The following is a 24382-nucleotide window of genomic DNA, read 5'->3' on the forward strand; positions in this document are numbered from 1 at the left end:
ACCACCAGTTTTTGGCGCCGTACCTAATGCCCGTAAGGCCAGACACTGGTACAAAAAAGTGTCTGTTTATTTCAATTGGCTTTGCTGAATGCTTATGTGCTATACAGAGCTTCAGGACGGACTGGATCCTTCCTTAAATTCCAGGAAGAGATTGTCAGAGCCTTTCTGTTTCGAGACAGTGCTCCATCTCACCTTCCCCAACCCCAACCAAATTCAGTAAGCCGGCTGCATGAGAGGCATTTTCTTTATGTCCTCCCGAGTACCCCTACCCAACGAGCCCCCCAAAAAAGATTTCGTGTCTGCAGCAAGCGCGGATATAGGCGTGACACCCGCTATTATTGTCCCTCCTGTCCTGACAATCCTGGTCTTTGCATTGGTGAATGTTTTGAACGCTACCATACACTAGTTGAGTGTTAGCATAGGGTACAGCACTGCACAGACTAGGACACACTTTCAAAGGGTCTCCCAAGAAGCCATCGCATTTTGAGAGACCCGAACCTGGAAACGGTTACAGTTACAAAAGTTACACAAAAGTTACAGTTACAAAAAAAAGTGTAAAAAATAAATTAAAAAAAAAAGTAAAAAAAAAAAAAAAACACAAAAAAATATATAAAATAAAAAAAACAAAAATAGTTGTCTTTTTATTGTTCTCTCTCTATTCTCTCTCTATTGTTCTGCTCTTTTTCTACTGTATTCTATTCTGCAATGTTTTATCATGTTTGCTTTATAGGTATGCAATTTTTTTATACTTTACTGCTTACTGTCTTTTATTGTTAACCATTTTTTTTGTTTTCAGGTACACCATTCAGCTGCAGAGCGCATTTATTTATCTTGACAGCAACAGCATTTGCTCCCACGATACATAAAGCGCTGTCGGAGGTGATTTCACCACCACAGTTACATACTTCAGCATATATGCCGAAGCATGGGGGCGGAGGAGCGATTTGCTCCTACCTTTTGCGGGAGGATGCCCCCATGCTTCGGCATATGTATATTTTAGGCACAGGTTGCGTTAAATGTTTTATTTTTTACTATGGTTTTTTTTTTGTATTTGCTTTGCAGGTATGGTAAGTCTTACTGTTATACTGTAATGTTACTTTGTTTTATTGTTAACCATCATTTGCTTAGCAGGTACGCCATTCAGTTGCAGCGCGGATTTATTTATCTTGACAGCAACAGCGTTTGCTCCCACGATACATAAAGCCATGACTCCAGCACAGTAGGAGGTGATTTCACCACCACAGTTAAAAAAAAGAGCATATATGCCAAAGCATGGGGAAGCAGGGGCAGGGGAACGATTTGCTCCTACCTGTTGGGGCAGATGCTCCCGTGCTTCGGCATATATAAACTAGGGATGAGCCAAACACCCCCCTGTTCGGTTTGCACCAGAACATGCGAACAGGAAAAAAATTGAACACGCGAACACCGTTAAAGTCTATGGGACACGAACATGAATAATCAAAAGTGCTAATTTTAAAGGCTTATATGCAAGTTTTTTCATAAAAAATGTTTGGGGACCTGGGTCCTGCCCCAGGGGACATGCATCAATGCAAAAAAAAGTTTTAAAAATGGCCTTTTTTTCGGGAGCAGTGATTTTAATAATGCTTAAAGTGAAACAATAAAAGTGTAATATCCCTTTAAATTTCATACCTGGGGGTGTCTATAGAATGCCTGTAAAGGGGCGCATGTTGCCCGTGTTTAGAACAGTCTGACAGCAAAATGACATTTCAAAGGAAAAAAAGTCATTTAAAACTACTTGCGGTCCGACAATACACATAGAAGTTCATTGATACAAATGGCATGGGAATTCCCCACAGGGGAACCCCGAACCAAAATTTAAAAAAAAATTACGTGGGGGGGGTCCCCCTAAATTCCATACCAGACCCTTATCCGAGCATGCAACCTGGCAGGCCGCAGGAAAAGAGGGGGGGATGAGAGAGTGCCCCCCCCTCCTGAACCGTACCAGGTCACATGCCCTCAACATTGGGAGGGTGCTTTGGGGTAGCCTCCCAAAACACCTTGTCCCCATGTTGATGAGGACAAGGGCCTCATCCCCACAACCCTGGCCGGTGGTTGTGGGGGTCTGCGGGCGGGGGGCTTATCAGAATCTGGAAGCCCCCTTTAACAAGGGGACCCCCAGATCCCGGCCCTCCCCCCTGTGTGAAATGGTAAGGGGGTACCTACCATTTCACTAAAAAACTGTCTAAAATATTAAAAATGACAAGAGACAGTTTTTGACAATTCCTTTATTTAAATGCTTCTTCTTTCTTCTATCTTCTATTGTCATTCGGTTTCTTCCTCCATCTTCTTCTTCTGGTTCTTCTGGCTCTTCTGGTTCTTCCTCCGGTGTTCTCGTCCAGCATCTCCTCCGCAGCGTCTTCTTCCCTTCTTCTCCTTGGGCCACTCCGCATCCATGGCATGGAGGGAGGGTCCCGCTCTTCTCTTCATCTTCTTCTTCTCTTCTTCATCTTCTTCACTTCTTCATCTTCTTCTCCGGGCCGTTCTGCATCCATGGTGGCATGGAGGGAGGCTCCCGCTGTGTGATGCTTCTCCTCTTCTGACGGTTTCCTAAATAACGGGGGGCGGGGAAGATGAAGAAGAGAAGAAGATGAAGAAAAGAAGATGAAGAAGATGAAGAGAAAAGCGGGAGCCTCCCTCCATGCCATGGATGCGGAGCGGCCCGAGGAGAAGAAGGGAAGAAGACGCCGCGGAGGAGATGCTGGACGAGAACACCGTAGGAAAAACCGGAAGAGCCAGAAGAACCAGAGGAAGAAGAAGATGGAGGAAGAAACCAAAGGAAGAAAGAAGAAGCATTTAAATAAAGGAATTGTCAAAAACTGTCTCTTGTCATTTTTAACATTTTTGACAGTTTTTTAGTGAAATGGTAGGCCCCTTTCCGATAAGCCCCCCGCCCGCAGAACCCCACAACCACTGGCCAGGGTTGTGGGGATGAGGCCCTTGTCCTCATCAACATGGGGACAAGGTGTTTTGGGGGGCTACCCCAAAGCACCCTCCCATGGTTGAGGGCATGTGGCCTGGTACGGTTCGGGGGGGCGCTCTCTCGTCCCCCCCTCTTTTCCTGCAGCCTGCCAGGTTGCGTGCTCGGATAAGGGTCTGGTATGGATTATTGGGGGGACCCCACGCCATTTTTTTTTTTAAATTTTGGTGTGGGTTTCCCCTTAATATCCATACCAGACCTGAAGGGCCTGGTATGGAATTTAGGGGGACCCCCCACGTCATATTTTTTTTTTTTTTTTTTTTAATTTTCGTTCGCCGTTCCCCTGTGGGGAATTCCCATGCCGTTTTTATCAATGAACTTCTATGTGTATTGTGGGACCGGCAATGCATTAATAGCCGCGAGTAGTTTTAAATGACTTTTTTTCCTTTAAATGTCATTTTGCTGTCAGACTGTTCTAAACACGGGAAACATGCGCCCCTTTACAGGCATACTATAGACACCTCCCAGGTACGAAATTTAAAGGGATATTACACTTTTATTGTTTCACTTTAAGAATTATTAAAATCACTGCTCCCGAAAAAACGGCCGTTTTTAAAACTTTTTTTTTGCATTGATACATGTCCCCTGGGGCAGACCCAGGTCCCCAAACACTTTTTATGACAATACCATGCATATAAGCCTTTAAAATTAGCACATTTGATTTCTCCCATAGACTTTTAAAGGGTGTTCCGCGGCATTCGAATTTGCCGCGAACACCCCAAATTGTTCGCTGTTCTGCGAACTTGCGAACAGCCAATGTTCGAGTCGAACATGAGTTCGACCCAAACTCGAAGCTCATCCCTAATATAAACGGTGCATGTATGCCCATCATTAGAAGTGGGTGGATGAAGGGAGGTATTCTAATGGTGGGCATACCCACCGATCAATCTCTTTTTTTCGTTCAGCCCACAGGCTGCATGAAAAAATTTACAATATATGCCCAACAAGGACCAGCAACATACTGGTATGTTGCTGGACTTTGAGTGGTTATACCAGAATGATGCTGCAGGTTTAGGTATCATTCTTTTCAGCCAGCGGTCGGCTTTCATGTAAAAGCAATCCTAGCAGCTAATTAGCCTCTAGACTGCTTTTACAAGCAGTGGGAGGGAATGCCCCCCCCCCCATCTTCCATGTTTTTCTCTGGCTCTCCTGTCCCAACAGGGAACCTGAGAATGCAGCCGGAGATTCAGCCAGCTGACCATAGAGCTGATCAGAGACCAGAATGGCTCCAAACATCTCTATGGCCTAAGAAACCCGAAGCTACGAGCATTTCATGACTTATATTTCGCTGGATGTAAACATTGCCATTGGGAAATTGGGAAAGCATCTAATAGACCCCAATGTTTTAAAAAAAGAGTACTTGTCACTACCTATTGCTATCATAGGGGATATTTACATTCCCTGAGATAACAATAACAATAAAAATAAGCAAAAAAATAATAAAGAAAAAAAAAAAAAAGCACCCCTGTCCCGCCTGCTCTCGCGCAAAGGCAAACGCAAGCATCGGTCTGGCGTCAAAAAACGTAAACAGCAATTGCACCATGCATGTGAGGTATCACCGCGAAGGTCAGATCGAGGGCAGTAATTTTAGCAGTATAGCTTCTCTGTAAATCTAAAGTGGTAACCTTTAAAAGCTTTTAAAAATGTATTTAGTTATTTAGTTTGTCGCCACTGCACGTGCGCAATTTTAAAGCATGTCATGTTTGGTATCCAAGCACTTGGCCTAAGATCATCTTTAATTTTTTATTTTTTTAAATTTAAAAAAGTGTGTTTTTTCAAAAAAAAAGCGTTTGAAAAATCACTTCGCAAATACTTCGCAAAAAAATGAAACATCCACCATTTTAATCTGTAGGGCATTTGCTTTAAAAAAATATATAATGTTTAGGGGTTCAAAGTAATTTTCTTGCAAAAAAAAAATATTTTTTCATGTAAACAAAAAGTGTCAAAGGGTTTTGTCTTCAAGTGGTTAGAAGAGTGGGTGGGTGGGTGATGTGTGACATAAGCTTCTAAATGTTGTGACAATTCAAAACCCCCCCAAATGACCCCATTTTGGAAAGTAGACACCCTAAGCTATTTGCTGAGAGGCTTTGACAAGTACCCTATCCCCACTTCCGGGAGACCAGGCCGCGGCGCATTAAGTTAGCAGCTCGGTTACCACCCTCCTCATTCCTCCTTCCCCCACCACCGGGCCAGTAGGAGAGCGCAGTGGTGCTTCGCGCATGCAAAGTAGGGACCCAGTGTGAAGTCGTAATGCTTCACTACCGGGTTCCCTTACCGGCAATGGCGGCAGCAGCACCCGACAGCTGATGGAAACATTATCTGTGGTGCCGACATCACTGGACTTTTATAAACAGGAGTTACCTTTTAAGGCTCTGCATAATTCAGTAACAGCAATTCTGATGTTTATGGCGTGGCATTTCTGTATATTTACTTTAAAGTAACAGAGCTTCCTGTAGCAATAAAGTTTAGCAAGTAAATCAGGAAGAGAGGTCTCAGGTTTGGTTTCAAAGAAAAGCAGATTATTTGCATAAGCAGTTCATTTATGTTCTCTGTATTCTGAGAGGTTTCCTGATATGTCCAAGGTATTTCTGATATGATGAAGCAAGGGCTTGAGGGTAAGTATAGAACTTAATGGGAAAGGGGCAGCTCTTATGGGTTCCTTTTTAACTGTACTTTTTTATTTCCTTGCATCAATTGCAGCTGGGTGATTGGTTCAAACAGCATTTGTATACAATATACAATATTAGAATTAGTCTTGAATGGTCCTTAACCGCTTCTCGTCCAGAGGTTATACCAGGTTTATGGCTGCAGCCATGATCCTGGTATTGTTTTCTATAGCCGGCAACCAGATTTCATGTAAAAGTTATCCAAAGGGCTTTACAGCCTCACAATCCATTTTACAGGGCTCAGAAGGGTCCCCTCTCCCGTCACCACACGCTGCTGCTTCCGGGCTCTCTTGTTCCACTGGGGACTCCTGGACCACTGTAAGTGGTCAGGTTAGCTGCCCACAGAGATGAATGAAGCCAGAAGCGACAAGGATTTCCTCACTTCTAGTTTTAGAGCTGTCTTTCCCTGGCCAATCCAGCTAGGGAAGCTTCTGATCAAACAAACTGATCAGATGCCTTAGAGGGCAGGAGAGTGATCAGAGGTCTAATATGTAGCCCCTTGTGATAGCAATACATTTGAATGAAAAAAAGAAAATTATAGTGTAAAAAGAAATACATGAATATAAATAGCAAAAAATAAAAATGAAAGCACCCCTGTCCCCCCCCGTGCTTATGCGTAAATGCAAACGTGCACATATACTGTAGGTCAGGCACACATATGTAAACAGTGATTGCACCACACATGTGAGGTATTGCCACGAACATCAGGGTGAGAGCAATAATTCTAGCGCCAGAGCTCAAGTTTAACTCTAAAACTGATAATCCTATAAAGTCTTTTAAATCGTTGTCCATGAATAATTTCAGGTACTGTAGTTTGTCGCCATTTCATAATTTTAAATCTTGTTATGTTTGATATCTATTTACTCAACACCACATCAAATTTTATTTTTTACCAAAAATTGGTTATTATATTGTGTTTGTGTGCACTAAAATAAATTTGTAGTGTATTTCTTTCCAAAATGTGTGTTTAATAAATGGTTATGCAAATATCGTGTAACATAAAAAGTTGCAAACGCACCTTTTTATTCTCCAGGGCACCTGCTTTTTGAAAATTTTATATAATGGATGGGGGTTCTAAGAAATTTTCTAGCAAAAAATTTTGATTTCAACATGTATGTAAAAAAAATTGGCAAAGTTGTCCTGGAGGGGGGGCGTGGCTGGGATGTAAGATGGAGAGGACGTGTTGAGACTGAGCTCCGCTCCGACATCTATCCTGACAGTTACCACAGCGCTAGTACTTGCCGACAACCACCATCAGCCAGGCACCCTGGGGTCTAGGAGGACACACGGCACTCTGCGGGGTCCGCCGCTATCCCCGGGTAAGCTCCGGTCCTCTTCCACGAACACCGCCCCATCTTGCCCACGAGGCCCCCTGCTGCAAAGATGTCAGTCGGCACTCAAACTACCTCTGAGCCTGCTACCTCAAATGCGCCTCACATGCTGAACTGCTGGCGGCTATTAAAGCAGGCAATGACTCAGTAATGGTCAAAATTGACCACCTAGCCACAGATGTCAGCCTAATACGGTATGACATGGATACATTTAGGTCCCGGTTTGCTGAGGCTGAAGGCCGCATTTCACAACTGGAAGATGATACTAGGTCTGACTCCCGGGACCTCCGTGCGCTGCAGCTGCAAGTGAAAGCCCTGCAAGAGAAGTCCATAGACACTGAACATAGCTTGCGAAGAAATAACATTCGTATAATAGGCCTTCCTGAACAAGCCAAGGGGTCTAGACCTGCTGAATTTGCGGAAACTTTCCTCATTTCATTGCTGGATTTACCTGCCATGCCCCCCCATTTTTGTGGTGGAGAGGGCACACAGGGTCCCTCCAACCCCTCCAATCCCTGGTAACCCGCTTCGGCCATTCCTGCTAAAGCTATTGAATTACAGGGACAGAGACAAGATACTGGCGGCAGCCAGAGAGAAACAGGATCTGCGTTTCAACAATGCAAAAATCATGCTGTTCCCTGATTATTCTCCAGAGGTACAGCAGCGTTGTCGATCCTTCACTGAAGTAAGAAGACGCCTCAGGGATAAAAGCCTCAAGTTCAGCCTGCTTTACCCCAGCGCGTTACGTGTGGTTGACGGTGATCATGCACACTTCTTTATGGACCTGGAAGCTGCTATATCCTGGCTGGACAGCCGTAAGTGACACTTGTCTTATGCCTAGTACCCCCACTTGCTACAGCCAAATCCCTGCAGTCCATTTTGTCCTTTTATTTTATTTAAATGTTTCCTTTCTTCCTTGCTGATGCTGGCTATCTCTCCTTCTGGAAGACCTCAGGTTTGAATACCAGCTTATACACCCAGGGGGAGCTGATCTGGGACTTATGGTTGCTCACATATCGGACCCTTCATCTTTCAGCAATTTCATCCCTTTATCTCATGTGGAGTACGATAGCACTGTATTTGGAGCTGGACCGCTCAACTCTCGGTCGAGGGAGTGCCCAATCAACCCGAGAGATAGGGCCACAGTCCAGAATTGTTGCCCCCATTGTTCCACACCCCTCGCTTCTCTATTGACTGGTTGGTAGACAGTGGCTGTTTTTTTTTTTGTTTTTTTTTTTCACATTACCAGTTACAAACAATAATTTCTCAACCAGCTGCCTGGTGTGTGGACTGGTGAAAAAGTGTAGTGCCCCCCAAATAGGGGTATATCTACCATTCCTAAGTTTGGTTTAGGGGTAAAACTATTCCCAGGCCCCCCTCCTCGGTTTTGAAGGGGGGATGGGACATAGTAGGAAAAGCACTCCGTGCTTGGGTAGTTTATGTTTTAGTTTGTATAAGGATACTAAAATGTTTAAGTGATGTCAGTACATGGTGTAATATGTCAGTGATTTTGCTGCCTATGAATTGCTCTCGACTAAGCCCTCCCTATATCCTAGCTGGATGTGGTTATTTAAGTCTGGCTAATCCACTAACTGATTCATTCACTGTCCTCTCATGGAATGTCAGAGGTCTTAATTCCAAATTTAAATGTGCTCTCTTGTTCCAATATCTGAAATCTCACTCCCCCAAACTCATTCTTCTTCAAGAGACTGCAAGGTCCTGGCATTAAAAAAAACATGGATTCAGAGGGCTATTCATGCTACGTACTCCACGTATGCCAGGGGAGTCTCGATCTTAATACATAAGAATTTTCAAAGTATGGTTGAAGAGGTTTGTACAAACCCTCAGGGCAAATATGCTATACTGGTGTTTACACACTGGTCTCAAAGGTATATTGTAATTAACCTATATATATCCCCACCTTTTTCGCCTGCCATACTTTATACTGTCTTAGAGAAGGCTGCACCTTTCTGCCTGGGGAAAACACTAGTAATGGGAGATTTTAATGCCATCATAGCCTTGTCACGGAACGTCCCACACTCCGCTTGAGTGCTTCCGTCAGTATACCGCTTCCTAAGTTCTGGAACACGAGTCCAATGGATCTGGCTATAGGAACCCCAAAGAACTAGACAACACCAGTCTTGGAGTACATCAGGACTAACTCTTTATTTGAGATCTCACACAAATTTATACAGCAGGATGACTCAAAGCTAACCTAATTAACATGAGCTAATTTACTACAAAATTTGCCCAGACCAGATGACTCAGAGACATGACCTGTAGGACAGACTTGTGGGCACCGAGCTTCACACAGTAGTATAAACACAATAGCAGGAGCTAATTACAATTAACAATACAAACAACAATCTCCCCCCTCCTCAGCCTAGACTGTTCGTCTCCTAGCCAGTGCTGGTGGCTAATGTGATCAGCTCATTCAATTAACAAACATTACCATAAACATCAACACAGGGTTAATTAGAACAAACAACAATGAGTTGAATACCCTTAGAACCTAGACTAAACTCATTTACATTAAACACATTATAGCTGACATCAGACAGGTGAGTGGAGTTGATGACATTAGCATCTTCTCACAGTATGAGTCCCAACAGTATGACTCGGTCACTATTGCTACTATGGCAAATACAGGGTCCCCAGAGTCTGTGTGTTTTGGGGGGACATGGAGCTGAATCCAAAGTAACACCAACCCCAGGGTCCCCAGGCATACAGCTCACAGAGAGCACCATTCCCCCAAATGCCAGGGCCCATAATCTGTTGGCAAGAGGCTAGCGTTCAGTCCCCTCCAATAGCCTCTGTCTCGGGTGAGTCTGTCACAGGCCTATCCCACCTAAGAATCACTGCGTCGATCTATCTGTCTGGGCCCAGACAGTGGGTCTGAAGGAGATCTGGAGGTGGAAACGCCCTACTACCAGAGCCTATTCGTGCTTTTCAGCCTCTCACAAGACTGCATCGTGAATAGACTTGGCTTTCTCCAATCCTGCGCTGTTGGCAGATGTTCTGGAGGCGTCCTATTTGCTGAGTGGGCTGTCAGATCATAGCCCATTGGCGGTGGTGCTTCGTTCTCCTGCATATCGCAGCGCCGCTCTTTGGAGGTTGGGGGCACAGTGGGTCTCTCACCCGGATCTGGTGGATACATTGCCGCCCAGGTTGGTAGAGTTTTGGGAATTGAATACTAGGTCCTCCTCTCCGGGTGTGATTTGGGATGCGTTAAAGGCTTATGCTAGAAGGCAGTACATTTCTTCTATAGCCAGCATCAAGAAGCAACAGCTGCAGGAGACTCAACTGTTTCAGCAGTCAGTGATGGATCATACCTCTACATATAGTGCAGACCCCATGCCTGCTCACTTTGATTTGCTAAGGGCAGCTCAGAGAACACTAAACTTACACCTGACAGAGGTCACACGGCTAGACACATATAAAGGAAGGCAGCGTTTTTTTGAGCAGGGAGACAAGAATGGCCATTTTTTAGCCATGCTGACACAACACGACCAAGCACTCACAGTTGTCTCTACTTTGCGAACTCCCAGTGGGGAGACGGTGACCTCCCCTTCGGGAATACTGCAAACGTTTAATACCTTCTATGCAACACTCTACACCTCCGCTCTCCCTTCTGATTTCCAGCCTGAGACATTACAAGATCTCTTGGATCCATTGGTGCTTGGCTGGCTCTTGGATTCTGAGCGAGAGTCACTAGTCCAACCATTCACGGCCTTGGAGGTCTTGAACGCTATCCGATCCTTTCCCTTTGGGAAGGCGCCGGGGCCAGACGGTCTACCGATAGATTTTTATAAAGTACATGGTAACTAGGGGTGAGCCGAACACCCCCCTGTTCGGTTCGCACCAGAACATGCGAACAGGCAAAAAATTTGTTCGAACACGACGAACATGAATAATCAAAAGTGCTAATTTTAAAGGCTTATATACAAGTTATTGTCATAAAAAGTGTTTGGGGACCTGGGTCCTGTCCCAGGGGACATGGATCAATGCAAAAAAAAGTTTTAAAAACGTCCGTTTTTGTCGGGAGCAGTGATTTTAATAATGCTTAAAGTGAAACAATAAAAGTGTAATATTCCTTAAATTTCATACCTGGGGGGTGTCTATAGTATGCCTGTAAAGGGGCGCATGTGTCCCGTGTTTAGAACAGTCTGACAGCAAAATGACATTTTAAAGGAAAAAAAGTCATTTAAAACTACTTACGGCTATTAATAAATTGCCGGTCTGACAATACACATAAAAGTTAATTGATAAAAACGGCTTGAGAATTCCCTACAGGGGAACCCCGAACCAAATTTAAAAAAAAAATGACGTGGGGGTCCCCCTAAATTCCATACCAGGCCCTCCAGGTCTGGTATGGATATTAAGGTGAACCCCGAACCAAAATTAAAAATAAAAATGGCGTGGGGTCCCCCTCAAAATCTATACCAGACCCTCCAGGTCTGGTATGGATTTTAAGGGGAACCCGCGCCAAAATTTTAAAAAAAAATGGCGTGGGGGTCCCCCCAAAAATCCATACCAGACCCTTATCCGAGCACGCAACCTGGCAGGCCGCAGGAAAAGAGGGGGGACAAGAGAGCGCCCCCCCTCCTGAACCGTACCAGGCCACATGCCCTCAACATTGGGAGGGTGCTTTGGGGTAGCCCCCCAAAACACCTTGTCCCCATGTTGATGGGGACAAGGGCCTCATCCCCACAACCATTGACCGGTGGTTGTGGGGGTCTGTGGGCGGGGGGCTAATCGGAATCTGGAAGCCCCCTTTAACAAGGGGACCCCCAGATCCCAGCCCTCCCCCTGTGTGAAATGGTAAGGGGGTACAAAAGTACCCCTACCATTTCACAAAAAACTGTCAAAAATGTTAAAAATGACAAGAGACAGTTTTTGACAAATCCTTTATTTAAATGCTTCCTCTTTCTTCTATCTTCTATCTTCCTTCGGTTTCTTCCTACATCTTCTTCTGGTTCTTCCTCCGGTGTTCTCGCCCGGCATCTTCCTCCGCGGCGTCGGCGTCTTCTTTCCTTCTTCTCCTCGGCCCGCTCTGCATCCATGATGGGCGATATTACACTTTTATTGTTTCACTTTAAGCATTATTAAAATCACTGCTCCCGAAAAAACGGCCGTTTTTTAAAACTTTTTTTTGCATTGATCCTTGTCCCCGGGGCAGGACCCAGGTGCCCAAACACTATTTATGACAATACCATGCATATAAGCCTTTAAAATTTGCACTTTTGATTTCTCCCATAGACTTTTAAAGGGTGTTCCACGGCTTTCGAATTTGCTGCGAACACCCCAAATTGTTCGCTGTTCGGCGAACGGGGGAACAGCCGATGTTCAAGTCGACATGAGTTCGAATCGAACTCGAAGCTCATTCCTAATGGTGACCTATTAGCGCCTATATTGGCCCAATTATACACTGCCTGCTTAACTGATGGTGGTTTACCTGCTTCAATGCATCATGCATATCTCACTCTAATACATAAATCTCCTAAGGACCTCGCATCATGTGCCTCTTATAGACCAATTGCGTTATTGAATAATGATCTCAAAATATTAACTAAACTTTTGGCCCTCCGACTATATCCCCTGTTGCCTTCGGTGATCCAGACCAGAACGGGCTTCATGCCCCGTAGGTCCACGGATGTTAACCTTAGGAGACTGTTCACCAACATACATACCCAGCAACACAACACCGGGACAAAAACAATAGCCTCACTAGACATAGAAAAGGCGTTCAATACAGTTGAATGGCTATTCCTATAGGAGACACTGCGTAGAATGGGATTCCCATTACTGTTTATCAAATGGCTCCAGGTAATATATAAATGCCCCACATCCGCGGTACACCTGGGAGGTGGACTATCTGTCCCATTTCGAATCTCCAGGGGATCTAGACAGGGCTGCCCTCTCTCTCCGGCTTTGTTTGCTCTGGCCATTGAACCGGTGGCAGAAGCCTTGCGTACTTCGCCACACATCAAGGGTCTTCGTATTGGCTTGCTGGAGGAGAGGGTAGCCCTGTACTCAGATGATATGATTCTATTTCTCAGTGATGCTGGCCCGTCACTACAAGGGGCGTTGACGGTCCTAAATGCTTTTTCTGCAGTGACTGGACTTAAGGTTAATTGGTCCAAGTCCATTCTATTCCCAATTGATCAGGCTGCCAGAGCTACACCCCCCCAGATAATCCACTACAATGGGTTAATACCTTTAAATACTTAGGTGTCCATGTCTCTACTCAAGCTTCAGACTTCATTATATTGAATCTAAACCCAGTACTTCTTGATACGAAAACAAAAATTAAGTCATGGAGCAAATTGCCTCTATCCATTTGGGGAAGAGTCAACCTCCTTAAAATGAAAATTATCCCCAAATTCACTTACCTGTTTCGCCATTCTCCACAGTGGATCCCTAAATCCTTTTTTAAAAAGCTTAACCAACTATTTTCCTCCTTTTTATGGGGCCCTACCCCACCCAGATACTGGTTGTTGACCTTGATGAGGCCAACGACGCAAGGCGGCATGGCATTTCCAGATTGTCATAAATACTTCCTGGCCGCACAACTGGTGACTGTGGTCTGGTGGTTACACCCCGACAGAACTAACACAGCTACAGTGCTAGAGGCCACAGTAGTGGGCTCCTTGGAAGCCCTTCAATTTCTAATTTACAGGGGCCCCCGTGCCCCATACCCTCTGACCCCCTCTATGCTTACTACCCTGCGGGCTTGGCGAATAGGCCTGCATATGGAAAAATGTAAACAGTCGGAGATTTCCCCTAATGCCCCATTATGGTTAAATCCCAGTCTACCTCACATTTACAAACTTTTGGACCCATACGCATGGACCAAACATGGTATAAAACTCATATCCCACATAGTATCACAGGCCTCCCTACTTCCCTTCTCCCACCTTTTCCTCTATGTACAATTTACTGAAGCATTACCAGTTTAGTTACTTCCAACTGTCACATGCATTTTTGGCACAATTTCCACACTCTTCCTGCAATCTGGTCCAGTCGGAGTTGGAGAAGACGCTCAGATCTAGTTGTGCTGAAAAGCCCACCTCACACTTGTATGCGCATTTGATCTTTGTGTCTTTGCCACCTCTTGATAAACTTTGGTCTCGTTGGCAAAGAGATATTCCCACATTGGACAATGATGACTGGGATGATGTCTGGGACTTCCCTTTTCGATCGTTAGTGACGTGACAGATTGGTGCAGTTTAAAATTGTACATAGAGCTTACTTCACTCCACACAGACTTCATGTGATGAACACTGAACACTCTTCGGAGTGCTGGAGATGTGGCACCTCACCAGGAGACTTTTCCCACATTTTTTGGCATTGCCCTAAAGTACAACAATATTGCAGTGAGGTACTCAACTTGACAGAGTTGCCTCGACCACTCTACCGCAGGTGATGGAGGTTTGCTTACTGGGCTTGATAGAAACTCTTGTCCCAACAATAGCAAAATGCACAATGATTGGGTTGTTACTCTTTTATGCCAGGAAGATGCAATGGAAAAAGCCCACTTCCCCTTCCTTGGTACAATGGAAGCGATTGATCAAAGACAGCCTTCCTTTATATAAAGATACGTACGCGAATAGAGGTTGTCCACTGAAATTTGACAAAGTTTCGCGTACATGGGCGTGGCTTAGCACTGCCGGGAGCTCTGCACGAGAACGGGCTGAGAATCACCCGTAGAGACTTTCAGATGAGCCAGCTTCACATGCCAGGGGACCACAAACACCCGCCGGAGGGGGTGGAGGAACGGAGGGGACCCGAAATCTCGCATTATTTTCTGCGGCAGCACCAAGTCTCCTTGCCGGCCGCCCGGAGCAAGATGGCACCGCCATGAGTTCCTCCGGCGGGTACCGCCGCAGCATCAAGTAAGAAGGGCATGCAGGTGGATGCCGCTGCAGTGGAGGAGGATTTTCCCCCTCTCCCTCACAGGGCACACTCTTCCATACAGTCCCCTGCCAACCCATTTGTGGACACTCCATTGACCTCTGAGAGTACAGGGGGAATGAGCGGCCTCATGGAGGAATCCCTAAGGGACATTGTCTCAGGCCTACCTACTAAACAGGACTTAAATGCCATGGCAGCCTCAATCGTGAACGCTCTCACAAGAGAACTGCATGATTTGAAGCAGTAAGTAGACACAGTGGAGGAGAGGGTAACTGTTATAGAGTCCTCAAATGCAACCACTGATGCCCGCATTACATCCCTGGAGACAGAACATAAGGCTTTTCGCTGCCATCTGGGTCCAGATCTCCGCTCCACCGTTGTTGCTATCCTGAACCAGGTTCTAGGTAAGCCACCTACCGCGGACTTGCAACTGGATAGGGTTCACCACATACCATTGCAACTGGATAGGGTTCACCGCATACCAGGTCCCAGGGCCCATCCTCCCACTCCGCGGGCATCGGCCGACCTAGATCTCCCACGGGATGTTTTGTGCAGGGTGCACTTTTTCACAATTTAAGGAAGAAATCTTACACCTGGCTTGGGAAAAGGGCCCGACCTCGTTCCGTCCACCGAATTGAGAAGCCTTTCGACTACATCCAACATCCCCTGAGAACTGACCACACTCCATACTGTATGGACTGGTAAGACTATGCAGTATCCCCTTTCTGCAGTTTTCCTCACTTTTTTGTGACCTCTTCAGGAACAACCCCGTCAACTACCAAGATTTTGGCTAACTCAGGAGATGTGTTCTTGTGATTTCTTGTTTCTTCCTCCTCTCCTCAACTGACTGGCCAGATATGCCTCCAGCAGAAGAAGACTTTTTCACCCTGAGTGATTTTTACTTTTTGGGGTCTATTTGGCGGGGAGGGGGGGAAATTATGCATACTATGTTGGCAGGCCGCAACAAGGGTTGGCCCATGTATTTCTGCCTCCCATCTCTCCGGGCTGGCCTCTTTCCGTGGTGGGTGATGGGGTGTCTGGCTGCTTGGGATAGGATCCGGTGAACTGGCCTCATACCCCAAATTCTGGGGCATACTTGTCATCCTTTGGCTGCTAATATAGGGACCATGCCTAATTACATTTCAGAGGGTCCTGATATCGGGGCCCATCGGGGTGTTCGCCGGGCCTCCTCCCTCCCGGCCGTCCCCTCCTTCTCCCAGTAGGGGTTTTGTGCTGACCTACCTATGTCTGGGTATGGTGGGGCCTAACCGGTAGAGACACATTTCAGGTTGCCTCATTCTATATGTTATTTATGTTATTAATCTTTTTTTTTTTTTTTTTTTGCGGCTCCCTTAACCTTATTTTTTTTTCCTTCCACTTGCTGAGAGTGTTTGCTTTCCAAGAAGGATGGTGCCTCGGTCTTGATGCATTGGGGGGTGGGGCGCGGGGGTTCTATGCAGGCTCTACCTATTGGTACCTATGGCATGTGCGGGACCCTTTCGCCACGGGGCCTCCCCCCTGGTGCAGCAATGCTGTGCGGCTGCAGGAGGCAGATATCTTCATATGCTGTATGAACGCTAGTTGTTCGTTAGAGTTTATATGATATGAAGTTGGTTCTAATGTTATATTTTTTATGGTTCTCATAGTCCTCACCTAGTGCATCTCCTAACACAATGACTTTTTTGTCCAACTTTTGGTTATTTAACTGCTTGATAAAAAGCGACCCTCACTGCTCTGACCACCCCCACTTAGGGCGGTCTCCCGATTGGATCGGGGGTCCATAGAGTAATTGTATTAAAAGATTAGTCTTCCCTTTAGCCCTCTTCCTCTCCCTCCCCTCCTACCACCTTTTCCGCTCTTTCTTCCTATCCACTCCCAGATATTAGCTGATCTACGCAAAGACAAAACTCAAATTGCCTTTTTACAGGAAACGCACCTCCATGGTGATCGTATTCCTAAATTGACTAACAGGGCATTCCCGACGACATACCACAGCATATCGCCCATCTCAAAGTCCAAGGGGGTCAGCTTCCTTGTAGCAAAATCGGTACCGTGGATGTTTGAGGCGCAGCGGGTGGACTCACAGGGCCGCTTTCTCCTTCTAAAAGGGAGGGTGTTTGACATACAGGTCACCTTCGCCAATGTGTATTTTCCCAATGTGGATCATCCACAATTCTTGCAGAAGCTGCTACCTCAGCTACTGGAGTTCTCGGAAGGGATGCTCATTTTTGGGGGGGGACCTTAACTTTACGATGGATCCTTCTCTAGACGCCTCTCGCGGCGCATCTCATCTTTCCTATGCGCGCCTTAAGCGGATGAAAGCAGACCTTCATGCCCTGCGCCCAATAATTGTTACACCCTCAGGATAGGGATTATTTGTATTTCTCCCAAGTCCATCACTCCTATTCAAGACAGGACTATTTGCTGTTATCTCATAAGGACCTAGCTAGGGTGGTGGCTACCTCCATAGATGTAATTTCTTTTTCAGACCATGCACCGATACACCTGACACTTCAGCTGGGGCCGGTGACCCAAACCCCACCCTCGTGGAGACTAAATGAGGCTATGCTGCAGGCCAAGTTGCAGGAATATTTTTCCGTCAACGAAGCCTTGGTCCCCAATCCCTTAGTGGTGTGGGAGGCCCATAAGGCGGTTGTAAGGGGCATTATAATTAGCATAGGAGCCCGTCTTAAACGGGAGAGAACACACCGCATAGACAAATGCTTTACTCAGATCTGGTCCCTAGAGTGCTCCCGTAAGGCTAGTCTTGCCCGCTCCACCCACCAGGAACTCCTCAAAGCTCGCGAAGACCTTCGCTCACTTCTATTTCATAAAACGAAACAAAAACTGGCATGGGCATGCCGTACGATGTACAAGTTCTCAAATAAACCTGTCTCGCTCCTAGCCAGAGCACTGTGAGGCCCCCATACCAAAACCTATATTTCCCACATTTTGGCATCATCATGACCACATCTTCAGATATGGCGGCGGAGTTCCGGTCATTCTATGAAGGTCTCTATAACCTAGACAGGCCACCATCTGAGGACCCTAATTCAGCCGGGGGATTTACCCCGCGTTCATATCTAGCCACCTCAGGCATGCCCTCACTTCCGACCACCGTCCAGGAAAAACTGGAGGAGCCCATTACCTTAGCGGAATTGGGTGTAGCACTGGCAAACTCGAAGCCAAGGAAAGCCCCAGGCCCTGACGGTCTCACACCAGCATACTACAAGACCTTTTTTGAGACGCTTTCCAAGCCCTTGGTATCTGCTCTTAACTCGATCACAGAAGGCAATTCCTTTCCCATAGACACCCTTAGAGCCTACATATCCCTTATCCCAAAGAAGGGGAAGGATCCACTGCGATGCGGGAGCTATCGGCCGATGGCTCTCCTGAACGCTGATCTAAAATTGTTTGCCAAGATACTGGCCAATAGGTTACTCCTACATATACCAAGCCTAATTCATAAAGACCAAGCGGGCTTCGTACCACAGCGAGTATCCCGTGACAACACCATCAGGGTGGTAAACCTTATCCATGCAGCCAGGACCTCACTGCGACCCCTTCTCCTGCTGTCAACAGACGCGGAGAAGGCTTTCGACCGTGTAGACTGGTCCTTTATAGCACATTGGTCTTCACTCGTCGATGCTCAGTTGGATATTGTCCCTTTACTCTCATCCCACGGCCGCGGTAAAGGTCAACGAGACAAGGTCGAGCTATTTTAACATTCGTAATGGTACTCGACAGGGTTGTCCCCTGTCCCCGCTAATCTTAATACTCACACTAGAACCCTTCCTATGCAGGATAAGGGCAAATTCGGGCATTATCGGTTACCACAAATCTTCTGGGGCCCATAAAGTTGCCGCTTTTGCAGACAACCTCATCTTTTTGTTAGCGGATCCACTTGCTTCGCTCCCTATCTTACTTCACTCCTTACAGGAGTATGGGGCTCTCTCCTTGTTCCAAATTAATCTAACCAAATCCTTTAACATGGTTTGGACGATGTAACGCCATCAAGATGACCGCATTGCCTAGGGTGCTCTACCTGTTACAAGCACTTCCCATTCGCCTCCCTCCTCCATTCTTTAAACTAATTGACTCGATGTTTTGCGACTTTGTCTGGTCGCATTGACAGCCGCGCATTAAATTGCAATTCCTCCATATGACAAAGCACAGGGGTGGGGTTGGCCTCCCTGACATGAAAGCCTACTATAGGGCAGCACATCTTACTAGAGTGGTCGATTGGCACTGCCATGCAGGGGCAAAACAGTGGGTGGCAATGGAGCTGGAGGATTCCGAAGGCCCGGCCAAGAGCTGGCCATGGATCGCCACTCCTTTACTGAAGGCCATCGTCGACCACCCCACGTTAGGAAGCACAATTCAGGTAGCCAGAGATACCTTCCGATACCCTCCCCTATGGTGCCAATTCTGGGTAACCCGGACTTCTTGCCCGGTTGTCGGGGTCCAGTTTTTAGGTGCTTGACAGTGGGGGGAATTGGCCCCACCTTCACGACTTTCTCAGGCCGAATGGCCAACTTACAGCAGCTGCCGGGATGGTGGCCTCAGACCCTCCATTGGATTTTTTGAGCGGTCTCCAACTACGTAACTTTTTACGCCGATGTGCATGGACTCCGGGCATATCGCGTCCGCTCACAGAGCTGGAACAAATATGCTGCCGCAGAAAACCAATCTGCCACTGTCTGTCCCTAATTTACTCCTCCCTGATTTCACCAGCAGAAGGGTTTAATCCCCCCTTCCTTTCTATGTGGGAAGAGGAATTGGGAGTTTGTTTTGATGAATCGCAGAGGGAGAAGATTTTACATTTTGCCCAGAAGTCATCCTTGGCCACCAGAGTTTAAGAGACATGTTATAAAATTGTGACTCGTTGGTACAGAGTACCTTCCACTCTACTCCATTTTTTCTGCAAGTTCCCAGTCTCTGCTGGCGATGTGGAGTGGGAGAGGGAACAATGCTCCACATCTTTTGGGACTGCCCTAAAATCAAACCCTATTGGCTGCACAATTAGGCACTTGACCGATGTTACTCTGGAGGGGGATCCCGGGGCCTGTTTTCTGCACCTCTCTAGACGACCAATCAAGAAATACAAAGCCTCCCTCACTATTCAGTTACTGAATGCTGCCAAGGCATGCATACCCTTGTGTTGGAGATCGGAGACCCCACCAACGAAATCCCAGTGGTTTGCCAAGGTGAATGAACTACGAAACATGGAAGATCTCACTGCCACCTTGTAAGGCAGGGAGGAGGCCTTTCGGGAGACTTGGCGACCATGGCAACATTACATTTATTCTGAAGCGTACCTCCAAGAGGTGGCACAGACTGAATGATTCCTGGGCTCGGGTTGCTTCCTGGTCGGGGGGCTCCACCGCCGTTCCTCCTTTTTCTTTTCTCTTCTTCTCCCCCCTCCTCTTTTTTCCTCCTCCGCTCACTACCTTTCTGCCCACCCCCTTCTTTCTTTCCTCATCTGAGGGCAGTCTATTTCTCCCCACTTTTTCGACCCCCCTCCCTCTGTTCCCCTCCAAATTACCCCCAGTTTTGGGAAGGTTTAGTCAGATAATATGAATATCATGTTTTGCATTACTTATTTCTTATATCCCATAACTGGACTCAGCTGGTCTCCTGGGGGTTATTCCTCCCAATCGGCTGAGAATGTCTCTCTCACTGTTTGGCCGTGACAGCTATACAGGTCTAAGTGGGTTATTAGGATGACACTCAGGAAGCTTCCCCGGTTTAGCACACAGGCAGCTCCGTCACATGGTTTAATCCCTATTGTTAACGTGGCAGACAGCTCACACACACCACTCTCTACTTGTGCAGTGAACACTTTACATGGGCAGAGCCTGCATATAGGCAGGGAAAGCTCCTTTGCTGTTAACCCTGGCAAATGCAGGATTACTACCCTCCTCCACATTCTGTAGCCAGCTTATTTTATATAAGGCTGCACTGAAATAAATGAGGCTTATGCAGTGTACACACGATCGGAAATTCCGTTGTGAGCTTTTGGTCGGAAATTCTGACCATGTGTATGCTCCATCGGACTTTTGCTGGCGGAAAGATTGAGAGCAGGTTCTCTATTTTTCTGTCGGAAAAAGTTCCTATTGGAAATTCTGTTCGTCTGTATGCAATTCCGACACGCAAAAAAAACACGCATGCTCAGAATCAAGTACGAGCCGGAAGCGCTCGGTCTGGTAAAACCAGATAAACACAAGATTAGCAGAAGGAGCCCAAAGGGTGGTGCTTCGTATGGAATTTTCCTATTCTAGTGCCGTCATACATGTTGTACGTCACCACGTTCTTGACGGTCGAAAGTTCAGAGAACTTTTGTGTGACCGTGTGTATGCAAGCCAAGCTTGAGCGGAATTCCGTCGGAAAAACCATCCAAGGTTTTTCCAATGAAAATTCCGATCGTGTGTACGCGGAATTAGCCCTCAATGGCAATAATCTTTTGATTGCTGTTAGCTAACCTGGTGCTGCTCATTCTCCTATTTAAAGGTTAACAATTAAAGTACACGCTATATATTTAACACATATGTACTGTTGAATTGTGGTTGTAATATTTTTCTTCTATTTTGTTTAAAAGTGGTGGAAGCAAGATGTCTCTGACACATTATCAAACACCACAGTGGCACAACCTTCAAAACTTCAACTGGAAATAAACCGCATTTTCAATCAAATAAATCAGACATTCCCTAAAACTACTGTTAATATAAAAGAAAAAACAACCAGTGCTAAAAACAGCAAAGTCTTCCTAAGAAATCCAAAGAGCAGCTACTGTGTTGGAGACCATTTAATAGTACAAGTTGAAATGTTTGACTACAATGGAAACAAGAAGACATATGGAGGAGACTATCTGAGAGCAAGAATGTTTACACCAGAGCTCGGAGCAGGATCTTCTGGTAAAATTGAGGATTTTCAAAATGGGACTTATCATGTCCATTTTACATTATTTTGGGAAGGTAACATAACTATTTCCATATTTATCATACACCCAAGTGAAGCATCATCAGCTCTTTGGAGGTTTCGAAATCAATGGCATGGATATGTAGACCATTTGGGCAAATTTACAAGACATCAAGAAGTACAAGAGGCAGAATGTGGATTTGAACTTAACAAAACAAAAGAGCTTTGTGAATATAAAGACCAGAGAGATGAAGAATATTTTTACTGTGTTAAACCACAGAATTTTAACTGTGAATCCCTTACTGATATGAAGAGCTGGTGGAGACATGACAAGACTCTATGCACTCAGTTTGAGCATAGTTTATTTGATGCGTAAGTGAATTATGCACTCTTCATGGGATTATTAAAGTGTGATTTAGCCAACTCTTTTTAAAAATGTATGATTAGAGTAGGGAAGATTAGAACCCCTGTCAAGTTTTTATAGCTTGCAAATTATCATAGAAAGGGAATGCCAGTTCTCTGGATAGCAGTCTAAATAGAATGTCTTATTTGTCACAATAAAATATTTTGTAACAGCCACCCACAGCTTTTTTGGGGGATTATCTGGAAGACCACCTTAATTGAGGCTAAAGTGTCATAAGAAGAAAGTTTATTTATGTATATGTAGAAACTGCAAGTGATGTCTGAATTTCATAGAATTTCATTTCTCATAAAGTAATACAATTAAGTAAGTGGTCATGGTCAGCAAAGACTTGAAAAATACTGTAATTAAGTTATTTTATCTATATGCATATTTATTTATTTTTGTTTTCTTATCTTAAAGGGTATCTCAAGCCATGTTTTGAGTAGAGTGGGGAAGGGTTAGAACTTCTGTTAGGTTTTTACTTTTTGTTACAGACTTCATTGGGAAGATTCCCTTTCACTTGCCCTTGTTAAAATGATTGTAAAACAGGAAGTGAGGGGATATTTCCAACAGGGACACATATGGCAATAAAAACACTTTTTGTTCATTACAATAGGGGAAGGCTAAAAACCCTGACAGTTTTTCATTGCTGACAGTGTCCAATTGCATATTTGCCCTTAAAGTGGTAGTAAAGCCCCATTGTTTACTTATACCTACAGGTAAGCTTATAAGAAGGTACAGTAAATATCTTCTAAAAGTGCACCATTTAGGAGATATTTACTATAGTAGCAGTCTGTGATGTCACCAGCGCATGCACACTGCACTCTCAATGGACGACGTGCTGTCAATTGAGAGAGCAGTGCCACGGCCGTGACTCCCACAGGCATGTGCAGGAGTGACGTCATCTCAGCTCAGCCAGTCAAACAGCCGAAGCCAGCAAGAAAGACCTGGAGAAAATGAAAGCCCTGGTGGTGACAGTGCGCCACTGGAGGGCTTTCTAAGGTAGGTCTTTCATAATGTGCTAGTATGCGATGAGTGCTAGAACATTATATTATCTTGCAGTAAATTTTTTTTTTTGCAATTCACTACTGCTTTAACTCAATTCTGGTGATAACACTGTCACCAGAACAGATGGTGAGGATAGCTCTTCCCAAGAAGGCTTTAGACAACAATAGCGACTTGACAAAAGCTATAGACTTTCCTAACTCTGTCTAAAAAAAAAAAAATGTTGCCTGGAGATAAATCGTGTTTTTCTTTTTTTTTATGTTGGTCATATATTGAAGCTGCAGTATGAAAAAGCTTGACAAATTTAATTTCATCACTGTTCTTAGCAGAAATATATATTTGTTGTTGTTTTTTTTTTTTTTTTATGATGTTCAGTGCTTCAGAAGTCCGAAGAAGCCTAGGGATCATGTTTAAGTTAAAAGTATTTGAAAGTATAGAATACAAATTAAATATTTTTATGGTCAATTTATCTACCAATAACTTTTTGTGATGATTTTAAGGTCTAACATCAGAGTTGAAATTCCGAAAGACTTTGGCACGATCAGTGTGTTATCCTGCAACAACAGTAAGTGTTTTTATTGCAACATGTTTTATTCCTTTTGTGATGGTTGCTAAGATGAAAAGTGAGCATGCTTATCCTTCAATCTTTCTGACAACAGTAAAGCTTGGATGTAAGTGCCTCCAGGAAATCATAATAAAGGTGGGAGATTTCTAGGACTGTCTTTATTATTCAGGTTACTTTTATGTATTTGTTACACTTGACAATGTATCAATCAGTGCACAAATCTATCTGCAACATTTCCAGCTCTGACTGTGAAGAGGACATCTGTTATCAAAAAATTTTGATTTCAAAACTTACGATATATTTAATTTTCTAGTGAATTATTGTAGTAGGGTAAATGTTGCACTAACCAGCTGGTTTCTATACACGTTCAACACAAATGCTATGTAATCCTGCCGTAATTGTTTGGTTATACTGTTACACAAAAGATACCTGTCACACGTTGAATAAATGGATGTATAGTCAACTCTCTGCTGCAGGTTAGATGAATGAAGAGAAAGCAGTGGGTGTTTGTTGAAAAGAAGTTTGTCAGTGAAAAGTTGACAGGCCCTCCTGATATGAAAACCCCACACGTATGCTTATTAA

General features: G+C 45.1%; 1 protein-coding gene and 1 long non-coding RNA gene across 3 annotated transcripts in view; one reads left to right on the forward strand and one right to left on the reverse strand.

Moving 5' to 3' along the window:
* The window catches only part of LOC141145222 (uncharacterized), a 77050-nt gene that overhangs the window by 15603 nt on the left and 37065 nt on the right, over positions 1–24382 (reverse strand). The gene's annotated exons all lie outside the window — the stretch shown is intronic.
* Positions 1–24382, forward strand: part of LOC141145221 (NXPE family member 4-like) — a 114294-nt gene that overhangs the window by 15458 nt on the left and 74454 nt on the right. For both annotated transcript variants that reach the window (XM_073631724.1, XM_073631723.1), the window contains exons 3-4: positions 21508–22199; positions 23736–23800. In XM_073631724.1, coding sequence (XP_073487825.1) covers positions 21508–22199; positions 23736–23800 — 757 coding nt within the window. The remainder of the gene's footprint in view (positions 1–21507; positions 22200–23735; positions 23801–24382) is intronic.

The sequence above is a fragment of the Aquarana catesbeiana genome, linkage group LG05, assembly GCF_042186555.1.
Source record: "Aquarana catesbeiana isolate 2022-GZ linkage group LG05, ASM4218655v1, whole genome shotgun sequence".
Classification (NCBI taxonomy): domain Eukaryota; kingdom Metazoa; phylum Chordata; class Amphibia; order Anura; family Ranidae; genus Aquarana; species Aquarana catesbeiana.